The sequence below is a fragment of the Esox lucius genome, chromosome 6, assembly GCF_011004845.1.
Source record: "Esox lucius isolate fEsoLuc1 chromosome 6, fEsoLuc1.pri, whole genome shotgun sequence".
In the NCBI taxonomy this organism is placed as follows: Eukaryota; Metazoa; Chordata; class Actinopteri; order Esociformes; family Esocidae; genus Esox; species Esox lucius.
The window spans coordinates 26,698,786-26,724,896 of NC_047574.1; the positions used below are offsets into that span (position 1 = coordinate 26,698,786).

Genomic DNA, 26,111 nt, shown 5'->3' on the forward strand with positions numbered 1-26,111 from the left:
CTGCAGGCATCCAGGTGTGGTCTTTGATTGGGCCTCGCTGTCCTTGACGGGTCAGATTTGTGTGTGCGGGTCACCGTACCAAACGTGGAGGCGAGGGCCAGTCAGAGGAGGAGCCTGTCAGGGACGTGATGGATGGGAATGTTGTGGATGTAGTTAATGGCTCTTTAAATTACATTTAGATTACATTCATTTTGGGCTACATTAAGGGTGCAGGTTTGGTAGCCCACTCTACCCTCTTCCTTCTCTTTATTCCAGTCAATGTAACGCTGACACATTTCACACATCACGTATGTATAGAACACATAGGTACAATGAGTAGGGGGACCAGATTCATTAGGGTGAAATACAAGACAGTCAGGGGGCCTCCTATTTACCTGTACCTCCAAATGTATTATCAAATACACTCTGTCTGTACTGAATGAATACATGTCTGTACTGAATGAATTGGATTGAAGTGACAAAAGAGCGTTTCACTCAGAACAACACATCTCTCTGGCAAAGATAAACAGTTTCAACTGTAAAAGCTGTACTATAACAAAATATTGCATACGTGACAAATGAATTGGTTTGAAACAACAACAAAAGAGTGTTTGCGCTCTGCATAACATGAACACATTATTCTCTGAAAAATTAACACAACCTTCGTTTCAGTTGTAGATTGCAACCACTGTAATAACGTAACGTAATTATGCCTACTCTCATTTGCTAATTTTATTCGGGGGGTGTGGTGGCCTGTCGTACATTTTGCATGCCCCAATCTTTCTCAGAGTCTACTTGTCTTTAATGAGTTTGTCATAGAAAGATGTGCACTGTAATTTGTTTTGTAAAAATGTACTTGAACAAATAACATTCATGGATTGTTGTTACAGCGACGTGGGATTTCGCAAGCACAGGTGCTTGGGCTTGGCAGCTCGTGAGAACTAAAATGGATCATAGTCCATAGGAACTTTAAGACCGACAGTGGTGGCAAATCATTACAAACTGTCACATTTGAATGGGCAGTATGTTGGACCAATCAAAACAGGACCAACTGTGTTGAGGGTGGTGCATGACTACTGGTTCATTAATTGAAAACATCCCCTATATTATTTATTTTGGCGGCGGAGTGACACAGCAGACAAAATATTTCACTGTATATTTCAAATTTTGGACTGTAACTCTAATGTCATGTCTAACTAATCAATCAAAGTATGTCATTTTATTCCTTAGTTTGCAATAGAATATATGTTTAAGAGGAACAGTACTACTTATTACAAAATAAGTAAGGGTTACTGCTTATTTCTAGGAGTTAAATATTGGGGTTTTACTGTGCAGTTTATTTATTATACTGTGTATTTGGCCAAATTTCTGTTATACAATAAACTTATGAACAATACATTTAACAACTATTTCTTCAGGCGAAAGCTCACAAAGTAACTGCACAAGTAACTGCTAGTGCTTATAACAGTACAATTCCCCATTTTATTATTTAATAATACATGTTTCTATTGTAGGGGAAGTTTCTGATTATTGACTCTGGAAGAGCTTTTCGTTTGACACCGTCACAAATTCTTGTCAATGCTGACCCTGCTCTTTCTGAACGTACTCTGTAATTTTCCTAATACTTGCGCACATTTCTTCTTGAAAGGAGAGATTGCTTGTATTACCACGTACTTTAGATGTTTTCTTCTCATGATCTGACTTCTTGAAACGGAACAATATCCAAATGATGGAGGAAGCCCCTTCTTTCTTACTAATTAGGGGGATTGTTTTACAGGTGAAGGGGTTGTCCAACATTTTTGGCCCAACGTAGCGCTTTATGTCAACGCCAAAATCATGCTCACTAGTCTACCGCGGCACATATGTTGTGGGCAAATCCAGTGCAGTGCCACATATTTACACCGGCATGTAGTTTATACCATCCATACTGCCCACCCCTAATGTATATTGTATTTATCGACTGCATTATGTTAATGACATTGTTTTTCCCCATTTACCTACTGATGCGCGAGTGCACGCAAGCACACACACACACACACACACACACAAATGTCCAATGTTGGACAGTGGTGTATAATTGGGCATATATATTTAGCCAGGCTGTATAGATTAATTCAAGTATGCTAATGTAATTGAATTTGATACAGTTAATCTTGTACTAATGCAGACTGAAGGATGTGAGACGCAATCAAATACCTCTCAGGCCTTTACATTTGCATGTTTTGAAATAAAATGAGTCAATTTGTAATTAAGTGACCTGGGCCATAATTGGTTTGCTCATCACCACGGTTAACTCTCCATTAGGATGATCAGCTCCTGGCTTATATACTTTATTTATTTATTCTAAATGAGGGCTCTTGCAGCATCAATTTGTCTCACGTTTAATAACGAGCTTTATGTTAAGCGTTTGCCTTGTAACTCTTTCCTTTAGTAGTGTTATGGGGCAAGCTTATTGTAGGTTAGAGGTCAGTTTGACTCTTCAGAAGTGAAACTGTTTTCCCATTGTCATGACACTGTCATTAGGCCGCTCCTCTGTAGCAAGTTTTATGAGAATGGCGGTTGCCACGCCAGTATCTTTGGTTCGATGCTGTGTTTTAGTACTGACAATTATTCTGAAATAAAAGAGCTCTCAGCTTGTTTTTTGTATTTTAATTGCCTGCACATTGACCCAGTGTTCCAGTGAAGGTCGTTGGTGCATTGCATCCAGTTCCAGTCCCATGTTAACGTACCGTCTGCCTGTGTTTCCCACTGTTACAGTGCAAGTGGTCCCGAAAAGGTTTCATCAGAACTCGATGGGCTCTGGCAGACTGGTGAGTTCCATATTATCCTTCCAGCCACGCTCCCCTCTGCCTTTCATTCACATGCATTTTAGTGTCACGCCCAACTGTGACTACCCATAACGCCTGGCGGTATCACTCGCGCTGCCTGTCACTTCGGATTCGCCAAGGCTATCTCCCATGGGGCCCTGGTGGTCAAGGTCCATCTTCATAGACCTAGGCGAGGTAGATTCTGGAAAGAGGGGTTTTGACTTGTCTTCCCTCTCCGAGCAGGAAGCATGCTGGGAGCGATCGGGATTGGATTAGTCGTAATCGCGTTAGCCGAGCAGTTGCATGTGACAGATGACAGAGAACATTACATGCAACTGAACCTGTGTGAGATGAATACAAACATTTGGGGATTGGGGTGGGGGGGGTTCTGGGGGGACATCCTAATCTAATATCAGGATGACATGAGAACAAAAGGCCTGTAACGGTAAAGTTCTAATAAAGACAGACATGATTCAAGACTTGTATGTGGGGGGGCGGGTGGTGGGGGGGTTGGTGTTGTGAGAGAGATTGACAGGGATGGGAGCCAGGGAAATAGTGCCAATTTATTTCCAAGTTCGTCAGCAGAATAAGCGTCTTGAGGTGAGATTCACACTGACAGGAGTAAGTATGTGAGACTCGTACCGCAAGCAGACAAGTCCCTGGTCCTATTCCACAGCCCCGCAGTGGTCCATAGGTCAAGTGGACGCACATAAAGTTCAGGGGTCTCAATAAACTGACCTGGGGTCCCTCTAACGCAAAGTCTCTCTGTCCCCTCCCAGCACCTTTGACCTGGTCAACATCCACCTGTTCCACGACGCCTCCAACATCCTGGCCTGGGAGAAGAGCCCGTCCGTTTACTCCGGGACGAGACAGAAGGCCTTGGGTTTCGTCTTAGATAGGTGAATGGGACACTGCTCCTAATTCTCCTCTTCTCATCTCTTCCTCTTTTCATCTCAACCCCTTACTAAATCTCTCCTCTCTCTGTTCTCTCCATCTCACCTCTCACCACCCCCCCCCACACGTCTGTTCCCCTCGACCAAGAACGACCCCCTCCACCCCATGCACCCCCCCCTTCAGGAGAGTCTTTCACCCTGCGCCCCCCACCCCCCGCAAAGCAAACATGAGAGCTCTTCCTGCGTCCATGCTAATGTGATTTATGTGATATCCATTTACAGTGGAGCCCGGATGATGTAGTGTTTTAGAGCTGCCCCGTGGTCTCCACCTGGCCATGCTAACACCGAATAAAAGCCACGCAGCGGCCCTGCATGACGTGACCCCACCCTCCAAATGGAATCTCAATGCACCGTGTTGTTCACCTCCTTCCACTTTGAATAACTGCATGCATAAGGCCGGCATATATTATCAGGCGTTTTGGCACCTCGTGAGTTACGATCTGCCTTTTATGTATTTCAAAGATCATATTTTCCCCTCTCCTTCATTCTTTTATTTGATGAAAGAATGCTCCGCATTTAATGGACAGGAAAGTGGGGGCGTTTTAGGAATATGGCAGCTTTTAAAATTTTTATGAAGCCGTAATTTACCTGGATTTATGTGCATAATGAAATTTGAAAAGGATCTTTCTTGTTGCTTACATTGAGGGTTTTGGCTGTATTTCCTCCGCTTTCATCATGCTGTTGAAGTTGATTTATTTTTAAAAGTCCCCTTTAAACAGGGCTGCGTGGCGCGTTTCTCTAGGTGGAGGTTGAATAGCGCCAAGCCGGTGACTGGCAGTTTCCACACTCCCCTACTCTAAATCCCCCCATGCTCAGAAGGTATCCTGAGCTGTTAATTCCTGGTGCATAATAAAAGGTGACAATGGCAAAGGATTTTTTTTAGCCCTTTTTCTGGAGTTGGGAGGAGTTACCTAGGACCGTGAGAGATGTTGGCCTGTGTTCCGGCTAGCCTGGGGGAAGTGGGGGGTTGGGGGCATATCGCACCTCAATCGCTCACTTTGGGGAAACACTGTGGCACAGATCCGGACCGCCAGAGAGAGAGTGGAGGGAAAAAAACCTGTCCGGGCCCCGGGGAGGGGCCACACAAAAGACCCCTGGGCTCTGTTAGGGGTAGTGAATAATGGGCTGCTCCTTTCACAGGGGCCGCTAACCTTTTGGCAGCCACCAGCGAACTCCATTCTCCTCAGCCGATCAGGGGGGACAATAGTGCCCGGGCCGGCTTTGAATGAAGCGCTACCACCAACAGTGTTCCCATTCAGGGGCCGGTTGGGAACCGTCTTTTTGGCCATTGTCCCAGCTCTGACTCCTACCCCAGAAAGAGAGAGGGTGAATATCTATAGCCAAGGCCACCTCTCTCTCTCCCCCTCCCCCCGTCTTTACTCTCTTTCTCTCTAATCTCTCATTGTCGCGGGGGGGGGGGGGGGGTTGGGTGGACACCACCAGCTGAGATCCAGAAGGGCTACCGGTGCGGGAGCCTGGTTAGCGTACCGGCCCAGGGAGCTCCACTGCTGGGCCCTGTCTCAGCCCCTTTCCCTTATCTAGGACCCTGGCTAATAATGCAGCTTACGGCCCATAGAGAACACATCTGATAAGCCTTTTCCTCTGTGGCCCTTTTAACTGCTAAACAGTGTTTATCTCCAAAGTGCTTCAAGGTCTCTGGGGAACAATGCAGAGAAGGAACAGCGTTTAGCCAGCCAGGCCTCTCCATTGAGTCACATCAAAAAGGCACTTCTCTCTGGCTGATGTGTGGCCAGCAGCGCCATGAGAGCAGGGAAATTCCTGTTGGAAATGTTAACCCTCCCCTGCTTGTTCTTATACATTCCTCTTTGAAATCCAACTCATGAGCATCAAAAGGCCTCTTGTAAGTTGGATTTCCCCATGTATTATTTCACTGTATATTTGTATTTTACCTTTGAGAATTGTTTTAAGTAACATGTTTTCATGGAACGTATGAATGCAAAAGCGATGTTTTAAATATCAGAAATATACATGTATATGATCCAGAATATCATTACAGATTTTTTTTTGATACAATTAAATAGTCTAATGCAGTTGTTTTATCGTTTGCACCTGCCTTCAAATGAGCTCCTTACAAACCCAATTTCCCATAGTGAACCATGCATATCAGCACTTTATGTAGCAAAATATGCTGCAATTTGCTTGCTTCTGATCAGGTTCTGGTGACGTAAGACAGACACTGATGATTACGTACCAGTTTTGAATTTGAGTCCCTGGCCAAGAGGGAAAAGCAGGTTAGCAAGAGCCATGTGAAATCATAGCCATGAGATAATCAAGTCAACACAATATCTTCTTACTCTGAAAACGTCTTTTGTGTATCTGAGTTGTGTTCGTTTTTCTTGTCCCTCTTTCAGAGTGGCTGGTCCGGTTCAGGAGAGAACAGTTTTACATTACAACTGTGAAATCCTGGCAGAAAGAGCCCTTTTGTCCCCCGCCATTATTTCACCCCAAATATAGTCCATTGTCACACAGCTGAAGTTAATTTGATCAACATTGGAGACATTTAACTGTTTTGTTAGCTGAAAAGGCTCGTTTCATGCTCATTTTCAGGGCATTGAAATGCAATGATTGGCAGAAAAATAATGTTGCCGTTAACAATCCGGGGCAATTAGTTTCCCAGGGGGAAGCGGTGGGCCGCGCTGGCCGCCACACAGCAATGCTTTGTCATTTTATGGACGGTCATCAGTCAACTGTCAGAGGGTCTCAAAGAGCTCTCCAAACGAAATGTTTTCTTTTAGGCTTTTCCCAGAACAACAGGCTGAAAGAGGAGAGAAAGGAGAGCCCGTTTCCAGGCGGTAGACATGTTTAGCTGCAAGGAGGGCTGAATAATTGCAGGGAGATCCTCCATAAAAGCCTGATGAATTTATTACATGGAGCGCTGTGTGCGACAGGAAGAAACAATTATGAATTAGTGTTTTAGTAGAGGTATGGTGAACTGGGTGCCAAAACAGTCATTTTTCTTTCCAACAGCACCGGATTGGCTCTGTGTGAGCTGATCAGAATCCCCTTCCATCGCTAAATACATTCAGCCATACCTAGAATGTAACTGTGATAGTGAGAATATTGGTGCTTGCTAGGGCCCATAGGTAGCCGTGCGTTGGGGGGACAGCGTGGTGGGCTGGATGGAGGGTGGGGGTTGGGTTGTCAGTGTGTGACTCTGTGAACCGCCTTCTCACCCTGGGAGGCCCAGGACAGCAGGGGTTAATCCTCCCAGTTGCTCACTGACACCTTTCTCTCCCAGTACAGGACCAGATCATTAGCATGGGGCCACCATTCGCTGTAGCGTCAGGGACCAAAGTATGTTAAATGAGCTAACGCAGTTTATTAGCTACTGCCATTTGACGTAGTTGCACGTCTGACTATAAGAGAGATGGACCAACGGCACGCGGATAGGTTCAGCTAGCTCCCCCTGTGTAGCGTATCTGGCAGATGTTGAGCCACTGCTGAGAAGATGGGCTTGGGTTCACGCGAGAAGATCCAGCTGCTCAACAACCTTCCTGTCCGGGTCCATTTGGGTCCCTGTTAAAAATGCCCTGTTATTTGACCAGTAGTGGGGTTTGACATTGTTGGGTTGGCTTATCCTCCTAACCCCTGTGTGACCGCGACACCCCACCACCAGCTTTGTGGCCTGGCTACTGAGGGAGCTGGGTGAGTTGGAGGTGGTGGAGGGCGGGGTAGCTGGGTTGGGTGTCACAGGTCACAATAGGGGTCCTGCCCTGACCCATTGAGCCAGCCGTCAAGAAGCACATTCTTCACAATGTTAACATTCTCCCGAATTCTCCAGAATCATGCTCACAATAGCTGACTCTGCATTGGCTGTCGCATTGTCGCTCGGAGCCGTGTTGTGTTGAATTTGACCGGCCAACTTATGGTAAGTCATCTTGTCAATCGCATATTGACATGGGCCGCCGGTCGGAGAGCGTAATCCTAACAGCCTGTCCATTATGACTCCTCTGTCTGTCAGTCACTCTTAACAATGATCGGACATGCCTCTGTTTTCCAATCAGGTTGGAATTGTGCAGTGTTTTTTTTGCGGGAAGTTAGAGTACAATCTAAGCGGGAATTACTAAGACATTGGTGTTCGCGACTGAGGGAGAACTGTGTGTATGTGAGAGAGCATGGAAATTGTGTGGGAGAACTGTGTGTATGTGAGAGAGCATGGAGAGTGTGTGGGAGGAATGTGCTCTCGCTGCTTTGTGCTTTTGCGGCAGGGGCCTGGGAGCAGAGTAGGGGTCCATGTTATAAATTAGCGGCTGACCCTGTCTTTGTGCAGATTCAGGAAGGCCTCGCTGCCAGCCCCCCCTCAGTGAGAACAGCCCTTGTGAAGAGTCTCTTTCAGGGGTGTCACCGCGCAATGAATTGGCCTGGGGGATGCTTGTTTATAGACTGTGTAAAGGAGTGCGTCTTTGTGTGGGAATGTCGCTGACACTGTTACAGTTTGCTTGAATGAACTGTGATGACGCGGCTAATGGGGCCCCCGCTGGGAGGCCTGCAGGGGCCCCCCAGGACCCCCCACTGCAGCCCCATTCACACCCAGTCCACTGTTGCTAATGTGCCGATTCTTCGGGCCACCACAAAGGCCAAGCAGAAGTCAGCTTTCGCGCCAGCAGGTCACCGCGAGTGCTTTAGGAAATGATCGTGTAAACAGAGCGTTACCTTCTGACCTGTGGCTGATAACGCTGCCCTGCAGACAAAACGGCCATGGCCGCAGCGTTAGACATAGCTATTAGAGGGATAAAGTTCTGGCCTGGCTCCCCGTCGCCCTGGGGAAACACAAGCGAGTTATGGAGCCGTTACATGCGTCATCTTCCGTTTTCTCTCATCCTTTTCTCCCACTCCCCTCACTCTCTGCTTTCCTCTGTCTCCCTCTTTTTATTCAATGCATATGCGCTCTGTTGGCTGTTAAGAATTAGCTCCTTTTTCAGTGAGTATTTACATAAAGCCCCCTTAAAGCTGTTATTCAATATTTTCACAATCTCACAAGCATGCTAGCCTTCATTGTGCCTGTTACATGCTCAGCCTACAGAATTAATTTGATGCATTTGTCATGACCAATCCTTATTCTTATTATGCCTATATTTTGTCCGTACTAACATCTATTTTTGACTTTGGCCCATTGGGCCCAGGACGCTAAGCAACATGGGTTTGCATATAACCATTTATGCCCATAGGTCTTCTATGCTGTTCACCCTAGCTCACAAACGAGCAGTGGGGAACCATCAAGGCCAATAGCGAGCCTTATCTTGTTTTTTCACGCTTGAGCCTAGCTAGATGGCTAGCTTTCTGTGTACGCAAGGGTGGCGATGGTCCGGCTGTCAGCCCTGGCTTTGATCTCAATTGAATTTCAATTTAAAAGACAAGCTTCATGAACCTGCCATTATCCATTTCATAAAGAAGGACCGGATAATGGACTTGTTTTTAATTGATAATCATAATAGTGATTGGAGAACGTGACAAACGTCGACTGGCAAGAATCATTTCAGGCGGTAGGCATGCAACACTGCCCTCAACACACCTCAACGTGAGGACTGTGCAATGTTCACTCCGGGATATGGGTTTAGGAGCCGACGCCCAACTCGAGTACCCCTGATGAATACTCGACACACAGCTGTACGCCTCACCTGGGCCCGGGAACACTGCCCCTGGACACTTGACTGGAAACGAGTAGCCTGGTCTGATGAGTCACGTTTCCAACTGTTTCGGGCAGATGGAAGGATCCATGTGTGAAGAAATCCCCATGAAGCCATGGACCCCGCATGTCAACAGGGCATTGTACAGGCTGGTGTGGGCTCCATGTCAACAGGGCATTGTACAGGCTGGTGTGGGCTCCATGTCAACAGGGCATTGTACAGGCTGGTGGGGGCTCCGTAATGGTATGGGGTTTGTTTAGCTGGCATTCAATGGGGCCCCTGGTATGTCTACATACAGTGGGGAGAACAAGCATTTGATACACTGCCGATTTTGCAGGTTTTCCCACTTACAAAGCATGTAGAAGTCTGTCATTTTTATCGTAGGTACTCTTCGACTGTGAGTGACGGAATCTAAAACAAAAATCCAGAAAATCACATTGTATGATTTTGTAAGTAATTCATTTGCATTTTATTGCATGACAAGTATTTGATACATCAGAAAAGCAGAACTTAATATTTGGTTCAGAAACCTTTGTTTGCAATTACAGAGATCGTACGTTTCCTGTAGTTCTTGACCAGGTTTGCACACACTGCAGCAGGGATTTTGGCCCACTCCTCCATACAGACCTTCTCCAGATCTTTCAGGTTTCGGGGCTGTCGCTGGGAAATACAGACTTTCAGTTCCCTCCAAAGATTTTCTATTGGGTTCAGGTCTGGAGACTGGTTAGGCCACTCCAGGACCTTGAGATGCTTCTTACGGAGCCACTCCTTAGTTGCCCTGGCTGTGTGTTTCGGGTCGTTGTCATGCTGGAAGACCCAGCCACGACCCATCTTCAATACTCTTACTGAGGGAAGGAGGTTGTTGGTCAAGATCTCGCGATACATGGCCCCATCCATCCTCCCCTCAATACGGTGCAGTCGTCCTGTCTCCTCTGCAGAAAAGCATCCCCAAAGAATGATGTTTCTACCTCCATGCTTCACGGTTGGGATGGTGTTCTTGGGATTGTCCTCCTTCTTCCTCCAAACACGGCGAGTTGAGTTTAGAACAAAAAGCTCTATTTTTGTCTCATCAGACCACATGACCTTCTCCCATTCCTCCTCTGGATCATCCAGATGGTCATTGGCAAACTTCAGACGGGCCTGGACATGCGCTGGCTTGAGCAAGGGGACCTTGCATGCGCTGCAGGATTTTAATCCATGACAGCGTAGTGTGTTACTAATGGTTTTCTTTGAGACTGTAGTCCCAGCTCTCTTCAGGTCATTGACCAGGTCCTGCTGTGTAGTTCTGGGCTGATCCCTCTCCTTCCTCATGATCATTGATGCCCCACGAGGTGAGATCTTGCATGGAGCCCCAGACCGAGGGAGATTGACCGTCATCTTGAACTTCTTCCATTTTCTAATAATTGCGCCAACAGTTGTTGCCTTCTCACCAAGCTGCTTGCCTATTGTCCTGTAGCCCATCCCAGCCTTGTGCAGGTCTATAATTGTATCCCTGATGTCCTTACACAGCTCTCTGGTCTTGGCCATTGTGGAGAGGTTGGTGTCTGTGCAGTTAATACAGTCCCTGACAAAAGTCTTGTCGCTTGTGTACAAATTGACCTGAAGTGCCGCTGAAATATATTTCTAATCAAGATGTCTTTACAAGAAATGGCTCATTTTAATCCCAACAGCTTTTGTAATAATGTTTCAGTGCAAAAAGAAACTGTCAAAAAGTATTCTAATCCTCACAGCTTGGTAAAGCCCATTGAGTCAATTTTTGCAAAGACATAAGTGTTGTCGCCTTGTCATATGAGCTTCACCTGTAACTAATAATGGATCAATTAGGTCTCAGGTGTGTATAAAAACAACCCCAGTACACTAGACCTTCACATCAACTGCAACTAGACCTCTGCAAACATGCCTAAAATTCACCCTGAGACCAAAGTTTTGATTATCAAGAGGCTGAAGATCAGATCCACTGCTGATGTGGCAGACACCTTCAATGTGTCTCAGCGTTAAGTACAGAGGATAAAATAACATTTGAAGACACTGGAGACGTTTTTGACAAGCCCAGGTCAGGCAGACCCTGCAAGAAAACTGCTCGAGAGGAAAGTTTGTTGGCTCGAAAATCCAAGGCCAGCCCCTTTTCCACTGCAGCAGAGCTCCACGAGACCTGGTCACCTGAAGTCCCTGTGTCAACCAGAACAGTTTGTCTCGAAATGGCCTCCATGGTCGAATCAGTGCCCAGAAGCCAGCACTAAACAAAAGACAATTGAAAAACCGTGTGGCATTTGTCAAGGCCCACAGCCTACTAAAAGGATGGATGCTGGAAAAGTGGAAGAAGGTGGATTTTTCAGGTGAATCTTCTGTTGCGTTACACCACAGTCGCCGCAAATACTGCAGGAGACCTACTGGAGCCCGCATGGATCCGAGATTCACCCAGAAAACAGTGAAGTTCGGTGGCGGAAAAACCATGGTCTGGGGTTACATCCAGTATGGGGGTGTGCGAGAGATCTGCAGGGTGGAAGGCAACATCAATAGTCTAAAATACCAAGAAATCTTAGCTACTTCTTATATTCCCAACCATAAAAGAGGCCAAATTCTGCAGCAGGATGGTGCTCCATCGCATACTTCCATCTCCACATCTAAGTTCCTCAAGGCGAAGAAGATCAAGATGCTCCAGGATTGGCCAAGACTTTTGTCAGGGACTGTAAGTAATGAGTGGAGAACAGGAAGACTTCTTAAAGAAAAACTAACAGGTCTGTGAGAGCCGGATTTCTTACTGGTTGGTAGGTAATCAAATACTTATGTCATGCAATAAAATGCTAATTCATTATTTAAAATCATAGTGTTATTTTCTGGATTTTTGTTTTAGATTCCGTCTTTCACAGTTGCAGTGTACCTATGATTACAGACCTCTACATGCTTTGTATGTAGGAAAACCTGGAAAATCGGCAGTGTATCAAATACTTGTTGTTCTCACTGTACGTCTCTGACAGCTGAATGCTGTGTGTGCATCCTTTCTGACGAGTTACACCCGTTCATGTCCTGCATTCTTTCTGATGGGTTTGGCCTCTTCCAACAGGATAATGCAACGCCACACAAATCTAGACACGCCAAATTATGATTAGAGGAACATTCATCTGAGTTTGGGGTCTTGCCATTACCACCTAAGTCGCCAGATCTCAGCGTTATTGAACACATCTGGAATGCCATGCAACGCGCTACAGAACACAGAAATCCTACACCTCAGAATACAACAGAATCGTGGACCACTCTGCAGGAAGTACGGTGTTCATTGCCTACAGAATACTTTCGCAGGCTTGTGGAGTCCATGCCCCGTCGTATTTCTACAGTTCTGCACTCCCATGGGAGGCCTACCAAGTATTAGACTGGGGTACCAATTTTTCTGGCACTTCAGTGTACAGTATGCAGGCATCCGAGTTCTCTATCTATATGTGTGCTGTCAGATCTTTTTCCGCTACTGAGGGTCTATCTCCTATTGTCACGTTTCACCATTGCATAAATTACAGCATGGGTCTGAATCTTCCTCCTTTTTCTTTGTCTGTTGATCTGTCTCTACCATAAAAAGACCAATTTTAAAAGGAGAAGGGAGAAGGACTGCACCACTCCTTAAACATAAAAAAAGAATATAAAAATTACTATTAGTATAGTATTCAGACCCCTTCACTTTCTCCAAGTTCATTTGTGTTATTAAATTCATATAATTTTTTTGGCTGTCAATCTAAACACAATTCCCCATTATGACAAAGAGGAAAAAAATCACATTTGTTCCCATTAATTGAGAGAATAAATACTGAAATATCTCAGGTACTTAAGTATTCAGATCTATTATTCATTATTTTCTAGTAGTGCCTTTTGCATGATTGCAGCTTAGAGTTTTATTGGGTATGCCTCTACCAACTTTGCACACCTGGATTAAGGCAGTTGTGGCTCCCATTCTTCCTTGTATATTCTCTGAAGGTATGTCAGATTGGATGCAGATCTTTTTTGAACTGTGATCTTCAGGTCTTGTCCCAAAGCTACTCCAGCGTTGTTTTGGTCATTGTCATGCTGAAAGATGAATCTTTGCCCCTGTCTAAGATCACGTGTGCTCTCGATCAGTGTTTTTCTTCAAGGACCTCTCAGTACTTTGCTTGATTTGTCCTTCCCTCATTCTTGACCAGTCTCCATAGCATTAAGCTTCCACTACACTGCTTCACCATAGTGATGGTATTTGCCAGATGTTAGTTTGACCGGACAGCCAGCTATACGAAGAGTCTTGGTGGTTCCAAACTTCCATTCCACAATGATGGTACCAGCCTAACTTTAAATACTAAAGCAATAAAAAAATTATCCCCAGATCTACAGTTAAGATCAAAAGTATTCATACCCAGTGAATTTTATGAATTTGAATTGACCAATAGGTTTCTTCTGGCTGGTGGACTCCAAGTTCTAAAGACATTTCAAGGACTATCAAAGGACACAGGATGCATCTTAATTTGGAGTGGCAAAGTGTCAGACTTACGTACATGAGAGATCTCCGTTTCTCATTTTCAATAAATCGACAAAGATGTCTAAAAATGTGTTTTCGCTTTGTCTTTATGGGGTATTGCGTGTAGATTGATGACAACCTTTTTAAATCAATTTATATTACCTCTACAACACCACCAAACGTGGCGAAAGTAAAGGGATCTGAGTACTTTCTGAAGGCACTAAATACAGTCTGTATACAATCATTTATCTGACCCCAGGGATGTTATTGTCTTAAAGGGGCCAATTCATTAGCCACTTGTACCGAAACAAGTGGGTGACCTGTCCTTGCATTTGATTGCTCTCGCAGTCCCTGTGTTTGAGGAAAGTCATCGATGACATCAGAGTCTGTGTGTTTCACCTCTCAGCCTTCCCCCAGAACCCATGACTAGCAGTCTGCCAGAGCAAGTGGCCCCCCCTACTCCCCCGCGACAACCACCTTTTCCCAGGCTCTTGGGCCCAGGCCTCCCCCTTTCCTGACTGGACTGCTTTATGACAGCGGTCCAGGAAGAGACCCTCCACAGAGTGCCTCCTCCTTTTACAGCCTCATAAATATATTGTTATCAGCGGTCCACTAGAGAGTGTGCCCTCCACCTGAAGATTTATCCCTCCCCCCAACCCTTTATGATAAGCACGGTGCTAGCATCTTGAATCGTTAATTACACAAGCCGGCTAACAGCGCTGCCTCCATCGCCTTAATGTCTTCTTCTTCTCCTTTTAAAGAGGGGCTCTTTTTAGTCACTGAGTAGGTATAGGAAGTTAATTATATGTCGCTTAGCTGCGTTTTAAATGCACTCAGATGCCGGTGCTTCTCTACATCTGGAAGCGTTCCATGAACCTGGGATCTGGACTTCATGAATCCTCATACACTCACTCACACACACACACACAATAGCACATTTCTATTTGATACCGCCATTACTGCGTTTTTGTTTGTGCTGCTGTTCAGTAGTCTATATCCATCTACTAGATCTGACGTCCAAAGGCTACTAGTTAGCCTGCATGGTCAGTGCACCCCTACGGTCTAGTCATGGAAATTCCAACCAGAGAAGAAGGAGCGACTATAGCTTATTATAGAATGTAAGCTTTATTTTTGCTCATTTGGAGCAGTTGACCACACTGTCAGTAGAGTCAGGTCAAGAGCTGTCCGTCCAAGTTTGAGTTTAGACCTATATACACTCAGTATAGTCCAAGGCTTGATTACACTTTCAACACGTGTTTAGGTGTGTCCAACTCCCATGCGTGGTTAGACAACAGTAACTTCAGTGACTCGGGCGGTTGTGTAGACCACTATGCACAGTGTACACTTGTCTCACTGCTAAGATATGCAGAACGAGATGTCTGCAGCCCTTGAGTGGTTGTCCATAGCTGTACACATTTTTGCTGTAGGCACATCCCATTCAACGAGGAGAGCAGAAACACACCCGCAATGGCCTTTCTCAGCTGCTTGATTATACTTAGAATTTCCCTTTAACATAGTAATAAGCCATTTTGATTTGTACGTTGTAATAAGAAATAAATACATTTTCCGCCACAGGTGTCAGGGGTAGCTTAGTGGTTGGAGCATCAAATCGTTCATTCTACCTGAGGCAGTTAAACCAAATTTCACACAGGTTATTGCTGAAAATAAGAATGTGTTTTTAGTATGCGGCAAACCTACCTGAGAAATTAGTTGAAAAAAAAATGGTGTATTGGCACAGAATCCATGACTATATTAATCTGTGTAATGTTTTGTTTCTTTTTATTGAAAGAATATCATGCTGTAAACAGAAGGAAGCACAAATTGACTCGATACTCTCTGTAGAAAACACTATTGGAACAGCGTGTTCAAATCAGCATAACCCTGTTACATGAAGATAATTTGAAACTTGCACAGCTAATTCAGTTATCCTGCAGATGAACTATCTTTCAAATGCCCTGATTCACCCGTTATCTGTTTAGTTTTTTGGGGGATGAATTTCGTTCTCCACAGAGCTGCAAAGGTCTAAACAAAGTGTTTACACCACCGGGAGGTGCTATGCACCTCATTAATGAAATGACCTGGGGCAGTCTATCACCAAGACCTAGAAAGGACTTTCAAGTGCATGGGCCCACTTCCCACAGAACCATTCGCTGCTGATGACTAATCATATTGGTGTTTTTCAGGATCACGGACCAGAGGTTTGAGAAGGTGCCCTATTTTGTCTTCGGGGACTTCAACTTCAGGTTGGACACGAGGCAGGTTGTTGAGGTAAGCCTTGACCCGTGCAGGTCTGCACTACATTCACCCTGACGTGTGTGTGTGCGCGTGTGTGTGTGCGTCTGTTTGTCTGGGGGTGCGGGGTGGGTGGGGGGGGTGGGGGGAGGGGTGCAGTTTGCCAGTGTTTGTGAGAGGGGCGCCATCAGCCCCTCATATTTATGGCTCATTACCACCTCAACTGTTGCTGGCCCAGCTGTGTTTGCCAACCAACCTCCAAGTGCATTGTTATGTTCCGATGGCTATCCCTCCCCTCCCTCCTCACCTCTCTCCCTCCTCCCCTCCCTGCCTCTCTCCCTCCTCCCCTCTCTCCCTCCTCCCCTCCCTCCCTCTCTCCCTCCTCCCCTCCCTGCCTCTCTCCCTCCCCTCCCTCTCTCCCTCCTCCCATCCCTCCCTCCCTCCCTCTCTCCCTCCTCCCCTCCCTGCCTCTCTCCCCTCCTTCCTTCCCTCCGTCTCTCCCCTCCGGGTGCAAATGAGGCCATGTCAGTGCGGCTCAGTCCTTCAGCAGTCCCCACCTGGCTGGCTGTTTGAGTGTTGTTAAACCACCCAACTACTTGGGGAGTGAGTGAGTCAAATTCCTCATTGAGCTTAGTTTTCAACAAGTCCTGTGAGACCGCGGAGAGGTCATCTGTTTGACATAAGCTGTCATCAAGTTAGCATTTCGTTTTAAGCTGCTGTGTTAAGCGGCTGTATGACATTCTGTGCGTTGTATCGCGTAGCTCCAATGGGGGCGCATTACAGCCGGCCGTCACGCCAGATTGTCATACGTGGCTTTACAGACAGCACCACAAGAGGAGATCCTCAGTGCTCTGCAACAGCTGTAATGTGGTGTGGTAAGCATGACTGGGACCCCGAAATACAAACGTGGAGTAGCGGACATTCATTTCACATCACAGCTAGCACAGAGACATAGTAACTATGGAAGAGAGTGATCTATATATAAGACAAAAACTCTGAGAATGCACAATAACAAGGACATCCTGGTTACATCACAGTGATTTAATAAGGGAACGTTTGAAACCTAAACGGTGGGATCATAGTAAAACACCTACTCTGTGATAAGTAAGCAGACACCTTTTATGTCTGCCACTCTGGGAAAATGCTGTTTTAAGTGTACTGGGGGGGGGGTCATGACCCCTTTTCCAGCGGTTTTGGTCCGTCTCTGCCCGACCCCCAGCCCCGCCCAGCTTCTTTTTCATGCACCTTCAATATCCCCAGCACACAAGACACACACAAAGACCCAGAAAGTACTTCAGGAAGTGGAATCTGTGAGCTGTGAAGCCCTTTCTGCCACCGCTCTCAATTGTCTCACACACGCACACCCACCCACCCTTTACCAGGACAACACCAAAGGCTGATGACATCATCCAGGAGGCTCAACTCGTTAAAAAAGGCAGCATTCTACTGGTATAAACCCGTCCAGCGCCAAGCTCTCCCTGTCTGATTTAGCGTGACCTCTACTAGATGTGCCTGTGAAGGGACCGTGTGATGATGTCACGGTAAACAGATGAGTGCCGCTGTCGCGCAGCTCTTTGACTCCCAGCCAGAAGCTATGTCAACCCTTTAATGACAATTAATGTCAGCCGGACAATTAGTGTACATTGGGACCACGCTTTACTGCAGGTTGGCCCTGGTGGATCGATTGGGCTTGCCTATCTGGAGATTGATTCAGAAGGTCTGTCTCTGTAACACGCACATTATGAACAATAACCTTTCCACTTGTTAATTGCTCTCTCTTACAGTGCGTGGCCTGAAAATCAACAGGGGGGAATCGTCGCGTCCGGGAACCCAGTTCAGGAACGTGCAGGTCCAATATTAGGACCAGTGTTTGTCTTTAGATGCAGTACATTACATCTACACCTCTCTTCTCTGTTGGTGTGTCGTCCCCGCCACCTTTACAGCCCCCCCCCCCCCTCGGCCCCCCATTTACTCATCACACCCCTGGGCTGGGTGCGTGGAGTAGGCTGTGTCCGTGTGCGGTGCCCTTCCCCGGGCCCCATGTCCTGTAGGTCATTGTCCCAACACCGGGCACAGGTGGTGGATTCCTGGCATGCTTGTGCTGCAGGATCCGTAACCCAAGGCTGCCCCCACTGCCACCAACAAGGCTCCCTATTAATTGTGTCCGACAGAGGGAGTTGGCTTCAATTGACCCCCATTCACTGGGCCTTTCACCAGGGGGACAAAGGACACAGCCACGTGGATACTAATGCTGGGTCTGAGCTCACTGGAGGTGGTCTTCCCAGTGTCACTGGCCAGTCCCCCGGTTCCTTCCTCTGACTGTCTTTTTTTAAGGCTGGGATAGTCGCAGGGGATAGTCATGTAAGGCGGCCGGGGTGTTTTGGCGGTGGCGGATTTGCGTTGACGTGAACAGCGTATGACCAGAACACCCATTGCAATACTGATTTCCTGATTTTGGGCAAATTGGGGACAGTGTCCTACGATGGTCTAACAAACTGCCCCAGTGCCTTTGTTGTACCCCACTGGTTCGAATCTGGCTCACTGCTCTTTCAGAAAAAAAAATGTCTTTCCCTACTTTCATGTGACATGAACCACCACAATGCCTGAAAAATATTTATTTCCTTTTTAAAATATGGAGATATTATATACATGGTCCTTTTTCAAATGGCATGGCAGATGCTGTTGAACGCAGATACTGTCTTGTAGGTGGAAGAAGGCTTTGGGGAGCTGAGTAACCACCTGTGTGTTGTGGCAGGGATGTCCTGGCTGAGGCGAGAGTAGAAGTGCATGATGGGATGTCCAGGAACCCCAGGGACCCACAGTGGCTGTGAATAACGGAGGCTCTCTGACAGCCCCAGGGCTCCGTGCCTGGACTCTCAGTATATTTAAAATCTCTCCTAATTAAACCTAATAGAATGTAAATTTAATATCTGCAGAGATTGTGCGCTCCTGGCTGGCCGCTCCAATTTAAGGATTGATGGAGGCTAGCTGGGAGGTTAATTAATGACTTGATCTACTGTCCTTGTGACACAGCTCATGCCTGTTTTAATTGGAGTTTATCTAGCCGCTACATGGGCAGATTTCATTAGGCTAGCGGCCTTTCACCGCACCAAGCCACAAGTCTTAGGGAGATCCAGGTCTGGAGACCGTATGGTGTCGCCCCCTGTCTGTGATGGGAGGGAATGGAACAGCTTTGGCAGGAGACAGACCAGACATCAATCTTCCTTCCTTTGTCTGGGGCCTTTCTCTCACTTGAGCGGCGTGAAATGAAAGGTGGGGCGGTGGACTCGGACCCGCTCCTAATGAATGCTGTAAAATGCTCATTAACGACAAGCGGGTAATAAATATTTCATGTTTCACGCTTTGTGGCGGGGCTTTACAGCGCGCCACCCATGCCAGGCCAACGTCCCACTGGTGTTAGGGTGATTTTATGATTGATGTTGTTTTCGGATCCATATTGAACGTGGGTGTGTTGGTGTGTGTGTGTGTGTGTGTGTGTGTAAGAGAGCTCCTGAGCTCTTCCATATCAATAATAAGTTATTCCAAGACGCGTGTTATCCTTCAGAAATAAGTCATTTAAGGTTGTCGACGCATAATCTCTTAAATCATTTGACGCCTATTGGCGGAATGGTTTCTGCCCAGTCCTTTTATTAGCCTGTGTGCTAACCTGGGCCCTGCTATTAATCAAAACACATGCAGCGTAATTAAGTGAACACTACATTAGTCAGGCTAATTAATTTTGGGAGCCATCCATCCGTTAGCCAGTGGGCTAGCACTGATTGGGCCTCGGTTCTGAAGGACTGGACACCCAGCGCTGTGGGGACTCTGACCCTCCTCGGCTGGCGGCAAACACACACACGCATGACTACTCGCATGCGTACGCATATGTTCACACAATTGATCGTGCAAACACAATCACGCTCTGCTGCCTTCTTCTCCCCAATTCCCACAGCAGGAAATTCCAGCCCACTTAATCAAACTAAACAAAATATCTGTCACACGCAGAATGTCATCGTACACTTCTAATTTTTGCAGCACCGGATTAGGTGGTTAAACCCTGATGATCGTTGAGGTCTGCGGGGTTTCACGGATGCGACAGATTACTGAAGACATCTTACACGGGAGGTCGTCATTAGATCGACTCACCCTCTCACCGGACTCACTGGGAATTCTCAATTACATTCTGTCAGCCCTCATCCCGCGGTCTCAGGCAAAGACGTGTCCATTTCGAGATAAACCGCCATGATCTGGGTAATTCATTGGAAAGGACAGAGAACCAATTTGCGGGACTCTTCCCCCCGGGACAAAAAAAGCCTGTTTCATCCTCTCCCTCCGTTTCCCTCCGTCGGCTCGCCACGCTAATGAAAGCGGCCAGCGAGGGTCCGCTTTGATCGGGAGCCGTTCCATAATTGAAATGCTCCGCGAGTGAAGAACAAGCGGTGTCTTCTGTTGGTGTCCTCCTTAACAACAGCCTCCTCATCAAGCGGAGCTGCGGCCATTGTGTCCGTGACTGGAGCAGCTGGCAGCTGGGCCTTGGGATACGTGGCATGGTGTGACAGGGGCTGAGGGCAGAGCCTGGCACCGGTGGTCACCCCCCTCGACCGTGGCCCTCGCCGGTCTTGAGCTGTAGCCCCGCTGACCACCCCCATCCCTCTGTTTTGATGATGTCACACCTGCATCTGGGCAATTCTACTTGCCACTCTGGCCCGCACCTTATAAGGGTTTTCTCTCATTCATGTCCTTGTAAATTTCTCTCTCACTGTTGCTTTCTCTTCTCAGCGCAATTTGTTTTCCTCTCACTTACTCGCTGTTTGTGTTTCTCTGTCTTCATTCACCCTCTATCCCCTTCAATTTTCTTCCATATCTCCCTCTCTTTTTCTAAATGCAGGATGTTTTTGTGCTCTCTCTTTGGGGACTTTTCCCCCCATCATCCTCTCATTTCCCCCCGACTAGGCCCCTTAACATTCCAGAGCACTTGTCATTCGTCTTTAACGGCTCAGGAAAGGGCTTTTCTCTCCAGAGCAAAAGAGGAGGAAAGAAAAGAAACAAGCCGTTTTGTCTAATGGAGGGGTCTCCATTCTAAGGATAAAGGTGTTCAGTTGGGTCAGGATGGCAGATTACACTGTAATGGGAATATGAGGCTAAACTCATCCCACCTGGCCAGGCAGACAGACAAGCATTCTCTAATACAAGCCTTGTCACTAAAACATGCAACCACCTATTTGTTTGTTTAGCAGATGCAAATGGACACAGCAATTTTAAATACGCCTAATGTCAAAATCTGCAGTCAACGTTGTAGTTTTCCCCCCGATCGCTTTATGGTTTCCCTTAAGATCATGTTTGATCTCATTTCATGTGTCTTCATCACTTCAAAATGAAGCTCATCCATGAAGGTTTTAGAAATGCCTGCAATGAACAACGACAGGCCAACAGTGGCTTCTTTTTTTTCTTTTTATTTAGTTCCAAATGAAATGTGACATAAACTGTGGGTGGACAAGGGCTTCTTTGTGTCTGTTGCATAGTGGCCTGCTTGTATGATGTCAGTCTATTTTTTACTAATGCAGTGCTGGGCCTTTGCTAGCTGAGCACAATAATAGTTTTTCTTTCCGTGGGTCCCAGGACGCTACTTGTTTATTCAGGGGTTATGTAATGGTACATGCGCACACAGACACACATCACACACACACACAATGCTGGTCTTTTGGCTGGAACAAAGCCATTCTATTTCGTCCTGTGAAAGTCCTCCAAGTTATCCGTTTCTACTCAAAAGGAGACAACTTACATTGAAGAGGTAAATGTTTTGTGAGTTCAAAGTTCTGTTCCATATCGATCATGCAGGGTACATCAAACATTTATGGGTCATTGGGAACTACATACCCACAATCACCTCTCAAATAACAGAGTATGCTTTTTCAACTGAGTTGGTAGCAAATGCAACATTCACCCGGAGGTGATTGAGGAATCTTCCGGATGAAACAGCGTTCCTTCGTTTGGATGGGCTTTAGATACGCTCCGTCATGGAGAGGGGATCCCACACAGGATCTCTTGGTGGCGCCGCTGTAAACCCGGCGTTGGCAACCTTTTAAACAACTCGGCTCAGTGACATTAGGAGTGGTTTTGGCTCTTTTCACAGCCCCTGATAAACATACCATCATATTTAAGAGGCGCCGTTAAGTGGCGCATTGACAATTCATGAACCTCTTTTTGCAATTCCCTCAGTGATTTATCAGCGACGGCCATATTGGCCCGGCCGTTTAAGGAGGGGCTTGTCTTTTTGTCTTAGAGGAGGCCCCAAAACAATGCATTTCAGGCCCATTTCTTCTACAAGGCTTTCTTTTCAGCGGGCCGGGAGAAGCTGAGAGACACTGGGCCGGCCTAACATCTGTTTGTGTCCAGATCCGGGCGGCCCCGAGCGCAGCGCCCAGGCGCCCCCTTCTCCCCTCCGCCGGGCTCTTTGTTCCCCGATTTCATGCTATCAGAGAAGCAGCATGTTCTCTCGCACAGAGCTGTCAGGGGCATAATGGAGCCCGAGTGGGGTCACATCTAGAGGGATGGGCATGAAAAATTGGTAAAATGTACCACAAAGCCCACCCACAAGATGGTTGCCTAGTGAGTCGCCGGGCTGTTCTGTGTACCTGTCATTCCACGGCTTCTTCCCTCCTCTTGTGAGCCGAATCGCACCGCAGGGTTCCCCTCTCGCCCCACCGGACAGGCCCAATCATTCGGAAGAAATGGTGCGAACAAATTAAAGGGTGGCGCTAGCTTCCGAATGAATCATTGCTCTTTGTCTCTGGGGGAGGCGTCATGCCGGGGCTCCTCCCCCACACTGTACAGAGCGGAGATAGGAGGCCACCATGCTGCCTGTGAAATTTGTTACGCAACTTAAGGATGGAGAAAACATTTATACTGTAAATATTTATAGATTTGGAAAATACTGTGATATTGACCATAATATCGACCTGGTTCTCATTACTTACTAAGCATGTGACTTGGATAAACCCGGTGCCCTGTTTGTAATCTTGTGCGTTTTAGTTATTGCCTATTAATGAGGCTTTCCAGTCAGGAAAATCCATCTGCCTTACTTATGTCCTTTAATGTGCTGGTTAGTTACCTATCCTTCACATTGAATCAGGAGGGTACAATAGAAGCTCCATCACATAGCACTGCATCTGGTTCACTGTCAGGAGCCCTGGCCGTCGTTCAGCGGGTCATGCGACAGAAAACCTTGTCAAGCATTTTCAAACCTTTTCCATGGGAATTACATAATGGGCCGCTTCTAATTGGACAACTCCTGTGTGTTTTCATGGTGTTTGGCCTCTCCTAAACACAGCCCAGTCCTCACCCTCCGGAGGAGACGGGAGGATTAGAGTTTGTTAATTGTTCAGCCTTGATCTCTATTGATTAGAGCGCGGTAATGAACTCCATGCAAAGCCTCTGGTCTCTTCCGGAACACCACTAATTGCTGATCACCTGTTCAATATTCTCTAATTAACTCTCCAACAACAAACCCCCTCAACACACACACACCACTCTATAAACTCTTCAGTTGATCGCCAGCTTGTGTGGAATGTGTTAAACCATTTTCCGTTTTATGGTGGTCACTATAAAGCTTCTCATCTGATTAGGAGTAAATACAAGTCCCATTGCTGCTTAGTAGGTGTGATCTGTAGTAATGGCCGACAAGCTGGCATGATACCACACAGTAATCATCTCTACATTTCACTTTTTCCTACTCTTTCCTTTCACTGGGAGGGACGCTGAGATGTGAGGAACTGCCGTCAATGTCCCCTTTGCTGTTTCCACCAGTTTGGAACAAAACCCGAAACCCAGTGTTCTCCCTGATTAGACAGGCCAGGTGTTTAAAGGAGGCATTCTACTGCAGGACTAAGTCCCGTTGCCTTTTGGAGAGCAACGTTTGTGCGTTAAACAGTCTTGCAGACATCTGCCGTGATCGGTTTCAAACCGCTGACTTAGTTTCTGAAGGGAGGTGGTCTGGCCGGGGTTTTCAGATGAGATCTTTCATTAGGCTGTCTTTGTACAGGTGGCAGTAATGTGTCAGGAGACTGTCCTGAGACAAAGGCTCCTCTTACTTTGCCTAATACACTGAGGAGAGCCCAACCTCCTTTACTGCCACCACCACTTACACACACACACACACACAATGAAGCATCTGGTGGCCTTTTTCCTGTTGAGAAGTCTGTCTTCGGCCATTGTGTCGGTAAAATATCTGCGTGATTAAGAGGTTTATCTCTTTCAATGCCATAGCGTGTTTTTAGGCCCATGTGTGAAAGTTTGGTGAAGTTGGATGCTTAGCTGTGTGTGAGTGTGAGGGAGAGGGAGAGGGTGAGAGATCCCATCTCCAGGGGTGTGTCTCCTCTGGAACCCCCAGCAGGGTGAGGTCGGCGGGGTCAAAGTGATGAATTTTTATGGGCCTGTTCCCTGTGTTTCAGCCCTGTCCCTTTCTCTGCGCGCTGCACTGCCTCTCAAAGACAACCAAGCAAGGCAATTTGTCCTGCGGGGCCCTGGAGAATGGGCCAGCAGAGGAGTTAAATACCAGGGGGCCGAACACGCACACACACCCCCCCACCCCTCCCAGCATCCTGTTGTCCCGAATGATTTGTGGCCTGTCCATTATGCCTTGGAAAGGACAAATGCATTCGGCAGGACCCTGAAGGTAGCACAGTGGCAAGAATGCCCCCCCCCCCCCGCCGCCGTCCATTGTTTTAGAGAATTCTCCCAGATGTTATAATGCACAAGATAAATAGGGCACATTATCATCACCTCGCAAGCCCCCTTTTACCTCGCCTTGTTTGATAGGGGGCGTAGGCGAGCCCGAAGACCCCCCAGCGCGGCCTGGTAGCACCCTGCTCCAGCTCCCACAGCCCATGGGAAGCCTGGGACGATGAGGAGAGACAGTAAGGAGGCTCGACCTTCTGACCAGAACGACACCCGTGATCTGGACTGAACTCTAACCCGGTGTGTCTGGCTCAGGAAGGGGAGCTACAGTCAGGGCCTGTATTAAAAGTGTAGGGGAGGATTGCTGATGTAATCTGATCCATTATGAGGTATAAGTGGGAATAGCTTCTAGTATGGCTCTTACTGTTACCACCCTGTTTTATGAATGCAGACCCGGTCTGTGGACTGCCCCTCTCCCCCCACCAAGTTAACTTCCCCTCCAGGTTCCTCACTGTTGGCATTGATGAATCCACTGTGTTTAGTGGGATTAATTAGCATCCCGCGGGGAGAGTGTGGAGTTCTCTGGCTGGACTCCAGATGGGTTTAAAGGGTAATGGGTGGCAGTTCGGGAAAGAGAGGGCACATTTGTTTTTTGCCTACTTTAGTTCACAAGCCTAACCGCTCAGGTAGACGTCTCCATCACGCACATGGTTTTATTAGGGAAGAGATAGGGTGAGAGAAGAGGAGAGAGAGTGCCACTGTAAACCTGGCACCCTTTGAGTGGGTTGGCACGTCCACCTGGCACAGCAGCGTGAAAGTGATGTCAAACCGTGACAGTGCCACTGCCCCTAGTGACAGAAAGGCCAGCCCTGCCCCGTCCCCCTCATTGTGATGGACAGTGATCTATTTTAGCAAGGAGGGGGCAGGCATACTCCAATCATTGTCCCATCTTTCTCTCTTTTCAGCAATCAGGTTTTAATTGGCGAGCTCTAAACACTCAGTGAGTTCCTTCCTTGGGCCCTAGGAGACATATTGTCAGGGTTGAGTCACAGTAAGACAGTCCTCTACAGTCCCGGCAAACAAACTTGAGCTTATGGCAATCATTTAAAAAAAAAATCCTGTTAGAGTTATTTAGACTGGGGGTGCACAGAGATATCAGCCAGCAATTGGTATAGGCTAGTTATAGGCAAAAATGCAGTAATCGGGATCGGAAGATTGGTTTAAATTTGCCGTACATTTTTGACTGAATGTGCTTTATTTTACCATGGAGATGCGGCATGGCAAAACCATAGCCACCACATCAAGAATAAAAAAGGTCCTGACATGAGCTGCAATTAATTGC

The 26,111-nt window shown here is 46.9% G+C and overlaps 1 protein-coding gene across 3 annotated transcripts in view; it reads left to right on the top strand.

Annotated features, from left to right (window-relative positions):
- The window catches only part of LOC105010721 (inositol polyphosphate-5-phosphatase A), a 144,371-nt gene that overhangs the window by 88,333 nt on the left and 29,927 nt on the right, over positions 1 to 26,111 (top strand). For all 3 annotated transcript variants that reach the window (XM_010870259.5, XM_010870260.5, XM_034292669.1), the window contains exons 7-9: positions 2,737 to 2,789; positions 3,566 to 3,685; positions 16,045 to 16,129. In XM_010870259.5, the coding sequence (XP_010868561.1) occupies positions 2,737 to 2,789; positions 3,566 to 3,685; positions 16,045 to 16,129 (258 nt within the window). The remainder of the gene's footprint in view (positions 1 to 2,736; positions 2,790 to 3,565; positions 3,686 to 16,044; positions 16,130 to 26,111) is intronic.